Source organism: Salpingoeca rosetta (assembly GCF_000188695.1).
Source record: "Salpingoeca rosetta unplaced genomic scaffold supercont1.16, whole genome shotgun sequence".
Taxonomy (NCBI): domain Eukaryota; class Choanoflagellata; order Craspedida; family Salpingoecidae; genus Salpingoeca; species Salpingoeca rosetta.
In genome coordinates, this window is record NW_004754918.1 from 1,204,138 (window position 1) to 1,216,120 (window position 11,983).

The following is an 11,983-nucleotide window of genomic DNA, read 5'->3' on the forward strand; positions in this document are numbered from 1 at the left end:
CCACCACCACCACCACCACCACCAACAACAACAACAGCAACAACTTCACGTGCCATTACATCACGACACCACGGTCTTTACGCATCGGACTTGTTGCCGCCCCACCACGATGAGAACATGCTTGTGACGGCGCTGACGGTTGCCTCGGTCTGGGATTGGGTGCGGTCGCCAACGTTGGGGAAGGCAAGATGGCTGCTGCCCATGTCGAAGAACAGCGGCTTGCACGACATTGCCTGACGCGAGGGGGTGAGGGATTGTGAGAAAGGAGGGAAGGATTGTGAGTGCGTGTGCGTGAGTGAGTGAGTGTGTGAGCGTGTGTATGTGTGCTCCTTGTTGTTACTGCCGTGTCACTGTTTTCGTGCAAACTGAAACAGACGGCACACATAGGGGTAGGGGCATGAGCAAGGCGCGTGCTCACCTGGAACTCTGGCGGGAACTGCAGCAGCGGGCGCTTGAGGACGGCTGCAGACGTGTCCAGCGTGTTGATCGTCTCAGACAGCGGCTGGCGACACAAGAAGCAAGGTATTGGTTGGGGGAGGGATGAGGGTGAGGCGATGATGAGGGCAAAGGCAACAAGGGAATCAGTGGCAGGCAGGCAGGAACTACACACGGTTACACCACACACAAACAAGGACAAAAACAAAACAAAACCAACAAGAACAACAACAACAAAACCAACAACAAGAGCAACAAGAGCAACAAGAACAATATGCAGCGCACCACGTCAGCGAGGCGGTCTGCGTCGTCGTCGGGCACCGCCCCCTCCTCGTCCGTCCTAGCGGCGCTTTCGTCCTCTTGGCGCCGCGACGCCTGGAGGAATGCGCCGGCCTGCATGCCCACGCGCACCGCTCGCATGCGCACCTGCACGCTGTCCAGCGCAGCCAGCAGCGGCTGTGGCCACGGTGATGGTGGTGGTGGTGGTGGTGGTATAGAACGGGGAGTTGAGTTGGGAGGTACGAAGAGATGTTACACTTGCTCGTGTGTGTGCGTGTGTTGTGTGTGTGTGTGTGTGCGTGTGTGTGTGTGTGTGCGTGTGTGTGTGCGAAAACAACGCATCTCAGCGTTGTGGGCGCATGCAAGGAACCTCCTCGACTGCAAGCAATGCCGTACACACATGCCGTCACGCATACATGTGTTCATGTACGTGCGTGTTGTCGCCCACCTCTGCAAACTCTGCGGGCTGGGCCTGGAGTTTTGTTCGCGCGACGGCAGCAACTTCGGACGCGCGGTCAAACATCGCCAGCGCTTCGCGCAGCTGGTGTGGAAGCGAGGGGTGGGCGACAGGTGGGGCAAGGGAGAGTGGCAAGGGGGAGTGGGTGAGAGGGAAGTTGTTCGTGCACATTTGTATTGCGAACGAATGACGTGCATGTGCGTGGTGATGAAGTGTTGTCGCAGTTGAGCATTGCTTGCAGGCATTGTTGTGTGCGTACGAACACACCTTTCCGAGAAGGCGGAAGGACTCCGCAATGTAGAAGCAGCTGAGGATCAAGAGGATGAGGGGCGGAGGGAAGTCGCATGGGTGAGTGGATGCAAAACGACACGACGTAGCAGAAGACACACAGGGCGACGCGGTGCACATAGACACACACACACACACACAGAGAACATACAGAGAGACCTCCACACACACACACACACACACACACACACACACACACACACACACACACACACACACACACACACACACACACACACACAAGATACAACAAGACCGGACGAGGCGGCGCTGGGTGGGATTACCGCATGGCGCGGAAGTATGGCTTGTAGGCGTCTGCGCGGGCAACAAAGGCGTCGTCCTCCTCGGCAAACTCAACCTCGAGCATCTCGTCCAGCGACTGAAGCCGGGGGAGATGTGGCGGCGGTATGAAGCGGGCACGCGTCGTGGTGGTGGTCGTAGTGAAGGTGATTGAGTGAAGTGCAAAGGGGAGCATCACTTAAACGGCGCATGGGGACGAAACCTTACAAGGGCCTTCGCGCGCGCACAGACAGACAGACAGACAGACAGACACAACCTCACACACACATACACACAAGCTTACACAAAACCTCACAGAAGCACACAAGCACACACAGACAGCGCACCTGTGCTGCGAGATCGAAGAGGCGAACAATATCCTCTGGACGGCTGCCGTCGTCCTCGCCCGTGTATGCCCGCATGCACCGCGAAATCATCGCCAGGTTGCGGTCGAGCGTGTGCTGCAGCCGGTGAAACTCCAGATACGCCCGCACAAACTGCAGTTGCGCAAGGTTCTCCTTGATTGCGTCTGACGTCAGCCCGCCAGCAGCCTTCAGCTCCTCCTGTGTGTGTGTGTGTGTGTGTGTGTGTGTGTGTGTGTGTGTGTGTGTGTGTGTGTGTGTGTGTGTGTGTGTGTGTGTGTGTGTGTGTGTGTGTGTGTGTGTGCGTGTAAAGTGTGAAAAGTGTGTAAAGTGTGAATAGTGCGCAAGCGAATGCGCACATGTGCAATTGCGCGGATGCGTTTGTACATGTATGCATGTGCAGTTGCACCCGTGGTCATGTGTGCATGCGTGCTCATGTATGGGTGGCGCACGTCTGCGAGGTCGTCTGTGGTTGCGAGGGCGTCGCCAAATGCCATGAGCAGCGCATCGTACGCCGCCATCATCGTCTTCTCGTCCTCGTCGCTCGGCTGCACCACACGCGGCACCATCACCACGGCAGTCATTGGTGGGGGGGGGGGGGGAGGGGGAAGGGGACACAGGGCAAGGGATGTGAGCGCACGGGGGTTGAATCATGCGCATATGACGGGTGCGTCCTGCCATCAGTAGCGGCATCGTCACCGCTCCTAATCGCCACAATCACCACCACCACCCTCATCTGTCACCACCACCACCACCACCCTCATCTGTCACCACCACCACCACCACCACCACCACCACCGCCATGGCTGCGCACCAGCTGCTTGATGTCGTCGGCCTTTGCGTGCACGGCGGTGATTTGTGCGCGAAGACGCGAGCTCTTGAGCGGCACTGTGCGGTCAAGCCACTCAAGCTGTGCACACACGCACATGGACACATGTGCAGATGGTATGAGGGACAAAAGGGGGCACAAGACGGGGAGACAGCGATGGTGGCACGAGGTACACGTACACACATACGTCCACATGCACATGCACATGCACATGCACATGCACATGCACATGCACACATACACACACATCTACAACACGCGAGTTGGGGGGGGGCAAAGGTATGGGCAGACCTCCTTGATGGTGTTGCCGTCTTCCTGTCGTTTGGCCGTCAGCGCAGACTGAACGCGTGCAAGTGGTCAGGGGGCAATAGCGAAGCACATGGGAAAATAGTGAGGCATCGCATATCACACCCATGGGTTCACGGGTAGGATGAGAAGCGCACACCGAGAATTCACACGCCACACACAAAGAGAATGACACACAGGCACACAGCCAGACAGTCAAGACACACAGACACACACTACAGCGCACAAACACACACACCACGATACATACACAGACAAACACAGACAGATACGGAGCAATGGGGCATGTTCGCTGCGGCGTACATCGAGCTGGTCGGAGAGCAGGTCCATCTCGTCTGTGTCGAGGGCGGAGCGGAGTTCAAGCAGCGACTTGATGTCGCCCGTCCCTTCGAGATTGTACAGACAGTAGCGCGCACTCGCATCAAGCTCCTGCACCTTCTGCTCAATATTGCCAGCGGCGGCGTGTACATGGTGGTGTGTCGTGTTGTGTTGTGTGAGGTGGAAAGCGTGGGGATGCACGAGTGGCGGCAGCTGCACAAGGTTGTACCAACAGCACACACACACACACACACACACACACACACACACACACACACACACACACACACAAATGCACTCAGCGCACCCTTTCGTAGATTTTCTCCTCCTCATCTGAGGCAGCGAGCTTGAGGAGCTGCGTGTATGTCTGCTTTGCGCGGGAAAACAGCGACTCGGCATCCTTCCACTGCTTCGACTCAAATGCAGTGAGCGCATGCAGCCAGTCCGCATACGCCTGACGCCGTGTGGTGGTGTTGGTAGCGGCGATGGGATGCGTGTGTGTGTGTGTAGTGTGCAGTGTGAATGTGTTAGCGCTGTAGGGTTGGAAGATAAGCAGAAGGAGAAGGTGGAAGGAGAAGCAATGACAACACACACACACACACACACACACACACACACACACACACACACACACACACACACACACACACACACACAAAGACACACAGACAAACAGCAGGCACACAAGCAGCACCTGGGCCTCGAGGGCGGTGAGAGAGTCAAAGGCTTTGGACTTGGAGACGAGGCGAACAACCTCGTCCGCCCACGTGATGGCCTTACGCAGGCGACGTCCCGCGTGGTGCAGCTTGCGCGTCTCTTGCTTCGACAGCTGCAGACATGATGGCGATGGTAGTAGAGGCAGTGAGCGTGTGTGTGTGTCAGTTTGATGTATACGTTGGTGTGGTTGCACATACAGAAGCGCCAGCACGCGTCGTCTGATGCTCCAGACGTCGTGATGAAGCACGATGCGACAGCGTATAACTCAGGCACATCATTTAATTCTCTTCCTACACTCACTTGTTTATCTTCGCGGAAGTAAGCCCACGCCTGTGAAAGCAGACATGAACCGGTGTATGTTGTGGTGTTGTGCGAAACGGTGTGTGGGCGTGCAGTGTGAAAAAAAAAAAAAGGCCGTGCCATGTGTGATGCACACGCTGTCCTTGTGTCCATCTATTGTTCACTAGCGATGACATGCAACAAGTGGACTGTGACTTACGCGCTCCGCCGATAGCACGGGGATTTCCAGGAAGTTGACCGCCTTCTGCACCTGCTTCAAACCCACGCGAGTCTGCACAAACTTGCGCTTCCCCTGCGTGAACTTCAAGTTCTTGCGCACGCGGTGCATGCGACGCGTACAGAATTTCCTGCCAATGCGTGCGTGCGATGTTGTGTGAGTGTGTGTGTATGTGTGTGCGTGTGTGCGTGTGCGTGCGTGCGATGGTGAGGTGATGGATGTGAGCGATGGATGTGAGCGATGGATGTGAGTCATGAGCCACCGAAAACAACACATATTGCATGTAAGTGGCTTGCAATGTCGTCACACCTGTAACGCTGAAAGTCGCCATGGCGCAGACCATGCTGTCGTTGCAGTCCAACGACGAACGGAAGCACTGCATGAACACATACAAGCAAACACGACAGCGTGAGCATGGCCGATTGGGCTTGAAGTAGCCGATCACACACACACACACACACACACACACAGACACTCACACACACACACACACACAGACACGCACACACAAAACAAATTCAGCCGTCAAGCAACAACGAAACAGCAAGCCGTCATCACAACCAGCACAACGCCAGGTGCATGTACTCTCATACGTTTAAACTGCTGTGGCTCCTTTGGTGCCTGCTGTTCTTCCTGCTGCTGCTGCTGCTGCTCTTCTTCGTTGGCAGTCATATCGCCTTGCTTCTTGTTCGCTTGCTTGGCTTGTCCACGTCCACAACCGACTGAATCCAGTTGAACAAAAATTTATGGCGTCGTATACGGTATATACAGCCGGAAGGATTCCATGCACAAATAAAGCGTTTGTTTGTTCGTTTGTTTGTCTTTGTTGTTGTTGTTGTTGTTGTTGTTGTTGTTGTTGGAAGAGAGAGAGAGAGAGAGAGAGAGAGAGAGAGAGAGAGAGAGAGAGAGAGATCGTGAATCACTTACAGCATTACGAGCATACATACAAAGAACCTGTGCCATACGCTGGCAAGTCACTGTGCGTTGGTGAAGGCGCGTGCACGTGAGTTGTCTGGTAAGGATAAGGTGTGATGGTGGTGGTTGTGGGGGTGCGCGTGCTGCTGTTGGTCTGCTTCATTCATCAGCGCACAGCTTGTCTGCAGATCAATCAGATACAGCCGCGCACTCAGCTCGGAGAAGGACGGCCGATTCTGCACGCGTGTGTCATGTGTTGCGTCATGGTGAGGAGTCGTGAGGAATTGCGCACGAGTTGTGATGAATGACAGCGGGTGAATGTGTGTGACACTCGTTCATGGTCTTTCGTCCATTCTCAATTTGCAATTCATCGCGTACCCATCGTACGCATGCACGCGCCACGAACAAAGCACACCATTCCCTCATTTCTTTTGCGTTGTGGTTGTGTTGTTACCTCTGGTTCAAACGCGGTTGCCTGGAACGCGAGCTGGAGCAGCTCTTCAGGGCTGTCACCGGCATACTTGCTCCTGTCAACACGGCGACAAAGGCAGCAGGAAAGGAGCAAACGTGGCAGTGAGCAAATCACGCAGCGTGAATCATGGGAGGTGGAGGTGTGTGTGTGTGATATGTGTGTGTGTGTGTGCGCGCGCGTGCGCGCGTGTGTGTGATGTGTGTGCGTGTGTGTGTTCGTTTGTGTGTGTGATGTGTGTGTGTATGTGCGAACAAGTGAGGCAACGAAACACCCACCCACACACACACACACACACACACACACACACACACACACACACACACACACACACAAACGAACACACACACAAACGAACAACCCCCCCCCCCAACACACACGCACGCAGACCTGAACTTTGCGTGGTCGAGGCCAAACGTGTGCGTTCGGATGAGATCTGGGTCAGGGTCCATGCGCGCAATCAGCGAGCACACAATCAGCCCTGTCACACGATACAGCATCCCAATGTGAGTTGGTGGGTGGTCAGTACGTATGTGTATGTGTGCTCGTGTAATTGTGGTGCATGTGCGTGTGTGAGGGTGTGTGGTCTGCATTGCGAGCGTGCGTGTGGTGGGGTACCGCACCAAAGGAGAACACGTCTGCTGACTGGTTGTAGTCGCCGCTCATAATCATCTCCGGGGCCATCCTGCCAGCGCGGACAAGGCAGTAGAAAAGATCAAGGTGAGGTGGCGGTTATGTACAAGTCTAATCACACACAGACACACACAATGAACGAACGACATGCGTGTGTGCGTGTGTGTTCACGCACCAGTCTGGCGTGCCGACGACGGTCATGTGTGCGCGGGCGGCGGGGGAGACGGCCGGGAGCACGCGCATGGAGTGGGTAAGGCCGCGGTCGAGCGCTGGACACACGCAGACAAGAATGGCCGACGTAGCGTGCAGAGCGAGGTGGGGGGGGGGGGGTGGGGTGAGGCCAGGGTGCGAGAAGCAAGGGCAGGGAAACAAGAAAATTGCAGTTGGGGGTTGGGTGGGCGATGGATGAAGGCAATTGCTCAAGTGGGTGGGAAGCACGAGCGTGTGACTTACAGCGCCGTTCCTTGAACACTTCCCCTTTCATCACTCTTGCGAGTCCAAAGTCGCAGAGGACGATGCTCATGTCGTGGCGGACAAGGCAGTTCTCCGTCTTCAAATCGCGATGGATGATGCTAAACACACGCAGGCACAGTACAGCGTGAGGGCAGAAGATCATCGAGGCAAAGGAACACCGATGCACACACACACACACACACATACACACACACTCTCTTGTTCTCTCTCTTGCTCTGTTGTGTGCCTGCAAGCAAAACAGCGGAGACGCACGATTGGCCATGGAGATATTCCATTCCCAGCGCAACATCGCGCACCATCTGCACCCTGCAACCCGACACGAAACGGACGGAAAGGAATGAGGTGGATTGCAGTGAGTATGGCGTGCACACGACATGGAGACTTGCACCTCATGTGTTGTCAGTTCACACACGCATACACACACAATCACACAATCACACAACAACACCACCCCAGCACACCACCTCCAACACACACACACACACACACACACACACACACACACACATACAACCCCCAACACACACACACATACACATACGCACACATACACACACACCCCCCACATCCCCCACACAACATCACGACCATATACGCGTGTGTGCACCTGAGATCCCACGGGAGTGTCTCTGCCTCGTTGAGAATGTGGTTGCGCAGCGTCCCGTTGTCAACATACTCCGTGACCAGGTGCAGCTGCCATGGCGGTGGAAGAGGGGAACATGGCATGACGTGAGCGAGGAACACTGGACAACAATTGAGTCCAGGGAAACAAGTATCGTGAAACAAGTACCGTGAAACGAAATCTCACGACGTTAACCCCACCCCCGCTTCTTTCTGCTCATGCAATGTACTACAATGCGATGGTACTGGCACCTTGTCGTTGCTGTAGAAGATGCCAATGAACCTGAGCACGTTCCTGTGCTTCAATTTCTTCAGCAGACTCATCTCCTGCACAAACAGCGCCTTTGCCTCAGAGTCCCTGCGGTGCATGTGTGCGTGCGTGCGTGCGTGCGTATGTTTGTGTGCGTGCGTGCGTGTGTGAATGAATGGACCATGAGAATCATCACGTCTCTACAGAAGTGGGCAAACACTGGGCACATGCGCGCCCACCACCACGTGGTCCGGAGTCACACGTACGTGCGAATCAGCTCCTTGACCACCACGGTTTCGCCGGTGTATTTGTGTGTGCACTGCAGCACGCGGCCATAGAACCCCTGACACACACATATGTGCAAACACAGCCGGCAGTATGGGTGAGTTGCTTTGGCTGTGGCCATTGAATGATAATGAATGCACTGCTCACAAACACACATGCACACACAGACAGACAGACATACACACACACATACACATACACACACAGAAACACACATGCTCTGCCTCACCTTTCCCAGCACGCGGCCTACTTCCAGGTCGGTGATGCGGAACACTGAGGACGGCAGCTCGTCCACGTCAGCCTCATCTGCGCACGGGGGACGCGGGAGTGAAGAAGGGGGGGGGGGAGAGGAGTGCGTATGTATGTGAGTGAGTGGCGTGGGTTGTACAAACACACACACACACACACAGACAGACATGCAGACACACACACACACACACACACACACACACACACACAGACACACAGACACAGACACACAGACACAGACACACAGACACACAGACACACACACACACACACACACCTTGTGTTTCGTCAAACGCGGTGCGACCGTGCCAAGAATGCCTGCAAGCAAACCAGTGCCCAAGATCAGACAGTATCGTCCACCCGTCATGTGAGCGAGCATCAAAGGGGCCACCAAATCGCGTGTCACCACAACCGCCACCACGGCTACCATCACCACCAACACCACCATCACCATCGCACCTGAACGAGCGAGCAGCCGCATGTCGTTCCTCTGTGGACGGATCGTCCAGCACAGGCGCCTCCTCCTCCTCCTCCTCTCGCTCTTCTTCGTGTTGGCCGTTATCTTGCTCGTTGTCGTTCATCTCTTGCTGCTTCACCACCTCCTTCCCCTTCTCCTCATCAACTCCGTTGCCCTCTTCCTTCTTCTCCTTCCCCTTCTCCTCCTGCTGCTGCTGATCGCATGAGAACTCCAGCGAAAACGCTGGGCCCTCTCCCTTGATAGTGCATAAGCAGTTGCGGTGGTGGTTGGTGGTGGTGGTGACAAATGTGAGCTGGAACATGAATTGGACGCACAAACAGATGTACTGAATACGTTGAACTTGGGCTCAAGCCACACACACACACACACACACACACACACACACACACACACACACACACACACACACACACACACACACACACACACACGCACGCACACACACACACACACACACACACGCACGCACACACACACACACACACATACACATACTCCACGCACACACACACATACACGCACGCACACACACACATGTACGGTAAGAGCCGGGCTGTTTGCGTGCACGCACCATTGCCTCTGGGGTGAAGACCTGTTCGCTCTTTGGGCGCTGGCTCTCAACCGGTGTCAACAGCGCCGCAACATCGTCCTCGTGCTCGCTCCCTTCTCCCTCTTTGTTTTGTGTTCGCTCACCTGTACCAGGGGCACCCTTGCCCTCGCTCTCACCCGCATCCTCCTCTCCACGCTGCTCTTCCATCTTCTCTTCCTCACCATCACCGCCGCCGCCATCACCACTCGCGTGCTTGCTCTTCGTGCTGGTGAAGAGGTCGCTGGCTGACGTGGAACGCACCAGTCCCCCCGCTCGCCGTAGCACAGACGGGCGCGCACGGCCCCACGCACCACCATCACCATTGATGATGGCGTGTTGATCGTGGGTGGTGGCGTCGGTGGGTGAGGGCGAGGGGTCGAATATGGATGCGCGCCGGACGGTGACCGTGCCAGAGACAACGTGTGTGATGGGCTCATCGAAGATGCTGGGGCGGCGGTGGCGGTGGCGGGACATGCGCATGGAGCGGGCAGCGGCGCGGTCAAATGCAGTTGCTGTCACGCCCGCAACCGCCGCAGAGGACATGGCTCCCGATATCGACAGCTCCCGCGACAGGCCTGTTTGAAATAAATGTTGGGCGGCGTTGGTGAGGGGACACGTGAGTTGGATGGGTGAAGGTTGGCAGTGAGGCATGCGAGAAGGCAGACAGGCACAAACAGACAGAGGGACAGACAGACATATGGAGGCATTCACGCAGAATGACAGACTCAACACAACAGAACTACACAGCACACATTCATAAAGACACAGACACAGATAGACAGACAGACTCAAACACAGACAGACACAGACGCAGACACAAACACAGACAGACACACCCTCCGCAAACAAAGCAACACGGCTGCTGACCGGATGGGCGCGGGATTGGGCCGAGGTGCTGCGGTGACGTGGGCAGGGCGGCGTCTCCAGCCGTGTCCAGCAGCACGTCACTCGTGGTGGACCGGCGGGGTGTTGTCGGTGTTCGTGGTGCGGATGCAGACGACGCGCAAGATGATGACGTCTGACTCGCGCCATCAGCGCCTTCGCCACCATGCTCCGGCTGCTGCTGTTGCTGCTGTTGGGTGGTGATATGTGTGCTGGCAAATGCGCTCTTTTGTGAGTCCGTAGTGCTTGGCTGCTGTGCGTCATCCAGCGCTAATGCTGGCGGTGACTGCTGTTTGTTGCGCTCATCTTTGTCCTTGTCCTTGGCCTTGTCCTTCTTCTTCTTTTCTTTCCTCTTGCTCTTGCGTTCCTTGCGTTCCCGCCGGCTCAGCTTGCCAGACGATGGTGGTGGCGACGACGATGACGACGATGATGGCGCCGCTGCCTGTGCTGGATCGCTGGTACCGCCTGCTTCGCCCACCGTGCCCAGGCCTCCTGCCTTGGCCGGGGATGACGCCGTAGACCGCCGAAGCAGCCGGAATGGCAGCTTCTTCTTTGGCTTGTGGCCTATCAGCTCATCGCCGAGCCGAAAGAACAGAAACTGCGACGAAAAGGACACAATGTGTGTGTGTGTGTGTGGTGGGTGGGTGTCGGAGGGGGAGGTTGCTCTCATGCCTGCAACTGCAGCAGAGAGGGGGGGGGGCGGAAGGGAGGGGGATGCACACACACACACACACACACACTCTCTCTCTCTCTCAAATACACACACACAGAGGTACACACAGAGACACACACAGGAACACACACACACACACACACACACACACAGGGAGGTACACACAGGCACACACAGGAACACAGACACACACAGGAACATACACACACACACACACAGACACACACAGGAACACAGACACACATGCTCTCTCTCTCTCTCACCCTTCGTTTTCTGCGTGCGGTGGATGGTGTTGGTGCTGTGTTGGAAGATGGTTGTGGGGTGGCTGGCGTGCCATCGCCCGATCCTGATTTTTCGGCTGTCAGGGTGCTTCCCGACTTGTCTGATGGCATGGTGTTGATCCTTCCACTGACGCCACCAACACATATGCGCCAAAGGCAACCCTGATCGCAAGGGCAGCAACATGCGTCAATGCGCGTGTGTGTGAGTGTGTGTGAGTGTGTGTGAGTGTGTGTGTGTGTGTGTGTGTGTGTGTGTGTGTGTGTGTGTGAGGGGAGGAGTTACAGAACAAAACCACTCTTCTTCCATTCACACACGCACACACACACACACACACACACACACACACACACACACACACACACACACACACACACACACACACCCCCCCCCCACCCT

The 11,983-nt window shown here is 55.9% G+C and overlaps 2 protein-coding genes across 2 annotated transcripts in view; both read right to left on the bottom strand.

Moving 5' to 3' along the window:
• The window catches only part of PTSG_07235 (uncharacterized protein), a 5,751-nt gene extending 209 nt beyond the window's left edge, over positions 1-5,542 (bottom strand). Inside the window, exons 1-17 of the mRNA XM_004992598.1 lie at positions 5,381-5,542; positions 5,097-5,163; positions 4,770-4,917; positions 4,571-4,600; positions 4,248-4,382; positions 3,861-4,007; positions 3,539-3,673; positions 3,221-3,268; positions 2,915-3,010; positions 2,553-2,648; positions 2,086-2,301; positions 1,744-1,838; positions 1,439-1,478; positions 1,163-1,255; positions 721-891; positions 419-502; positions 1-233 (exon numbers count right to left, since the gene is read on the bottom strand). The exon at positions 1-233 is cut by the window's left edge and continues 209 nt beyond it. Coding sequence (XP_004992655.1) covers positions 78-233; positions 419-502; positions 721-891; positions 1,163-1,255; positions 1,439-1,478; positions 1,744-1,838; positions 2,086-2,301; positions 2,553-2,648; positions 2,915-3,010; positions 3,221-3,268; positions 3,539-3,673; positions 3,861-4,007; positions 4,248-4,382; positions 4,571-4,600; positions 4,770-4,917; positions 5,097-5,163; positions 5,381-5,459 — 1,836 coding nt within the window. The 5' untranslated portion in view covers positions 5,460-5,542 and the 3' untranslated portion in view covers positions 1-77. The remainder of the gene's footprint in view (positions 234-418; positions 503-720; positions 892-1,162; positions 1,256-1,438; positions 1,479-1,743; positions 1,839-2,085; positions 2,302-2,552; positions 2,649-2,914; positions 3,011-3,220; positions 3,269-3,538; positions 3,674-3,860; positions 4,008-4,247; positions 4,383-4,570; positions 4,601-4,769; positions 4,918-5,096; positions 5,164-5,380) is intronic.
• A 128-nt stretch (positions 5,543-5,670) lies between these two features.
• The window catches only part of PTSG_07236 (TKL/LISK/LIMK protein kinase), a 6,915-nt gene continuing 602 nt past the window's right edge, over positions 5,671-11,983 (bottom strand). The window contains exons 2-17 of the mRNA XM_004992599.1: positions 11,569-11,748; positions 10,618-11,230; positions 9,733-10,325; positions 9,143-9,396; positions 8,961-9,001; positions 8,664-8,740; positions 8,416-8,492; positions 8,152-8,257; positions 7,886-7,971; positions 7,531-7,584; positions 7,258-7,376; positions 6,980-7,073; positions 6,795-6,856; positions 6,562-6,652; positions 6,157-6,229; positions 5,671-5,938 (exon numbers count right to left, since the gene is read on the bottom strand). Of these exons, the coding sequence (XP_004992656.1) occupies positions 5,762-5,938; positions 6,157-6,229; positions 6,562-6,652; positions 6,795-6,856; positions 6,980-7,073; positions 7,258-7,376; positions 7,531-7,584; positions 7,886-7,971; positions 8,152-8,257; positions 8,416-8,492; positions 8,664-8,740; positions 8,961-9,001; positions 9,143-9,396; positions 9,733-10,325; positions 10,618-11,230; positions 11,569-11,697 (2,646 nt within the window). The 5' untranslated portion in view covers positions 11,698-11,748 and the 3' untranslated portion in view covers positions 5,671-5,761. The remainder of the gene's footprint in view (positions 5,939-6,156; positions 6,230-6,561; positions 6,653-6,794; positions 6,857-6,979; positions 7,074-7,257; positions 7,377-7,530; positions 7,585-7,885; positions 7,972-8,151; positions 8,258-8,415; positions 8,493-8,663; positions 8,741-8,960; positions 9,002-9,142; positions 9,397-9,732; positions 10,326-10,617; positions 11,231-11,568; positions 11,749-11,983) is intronic.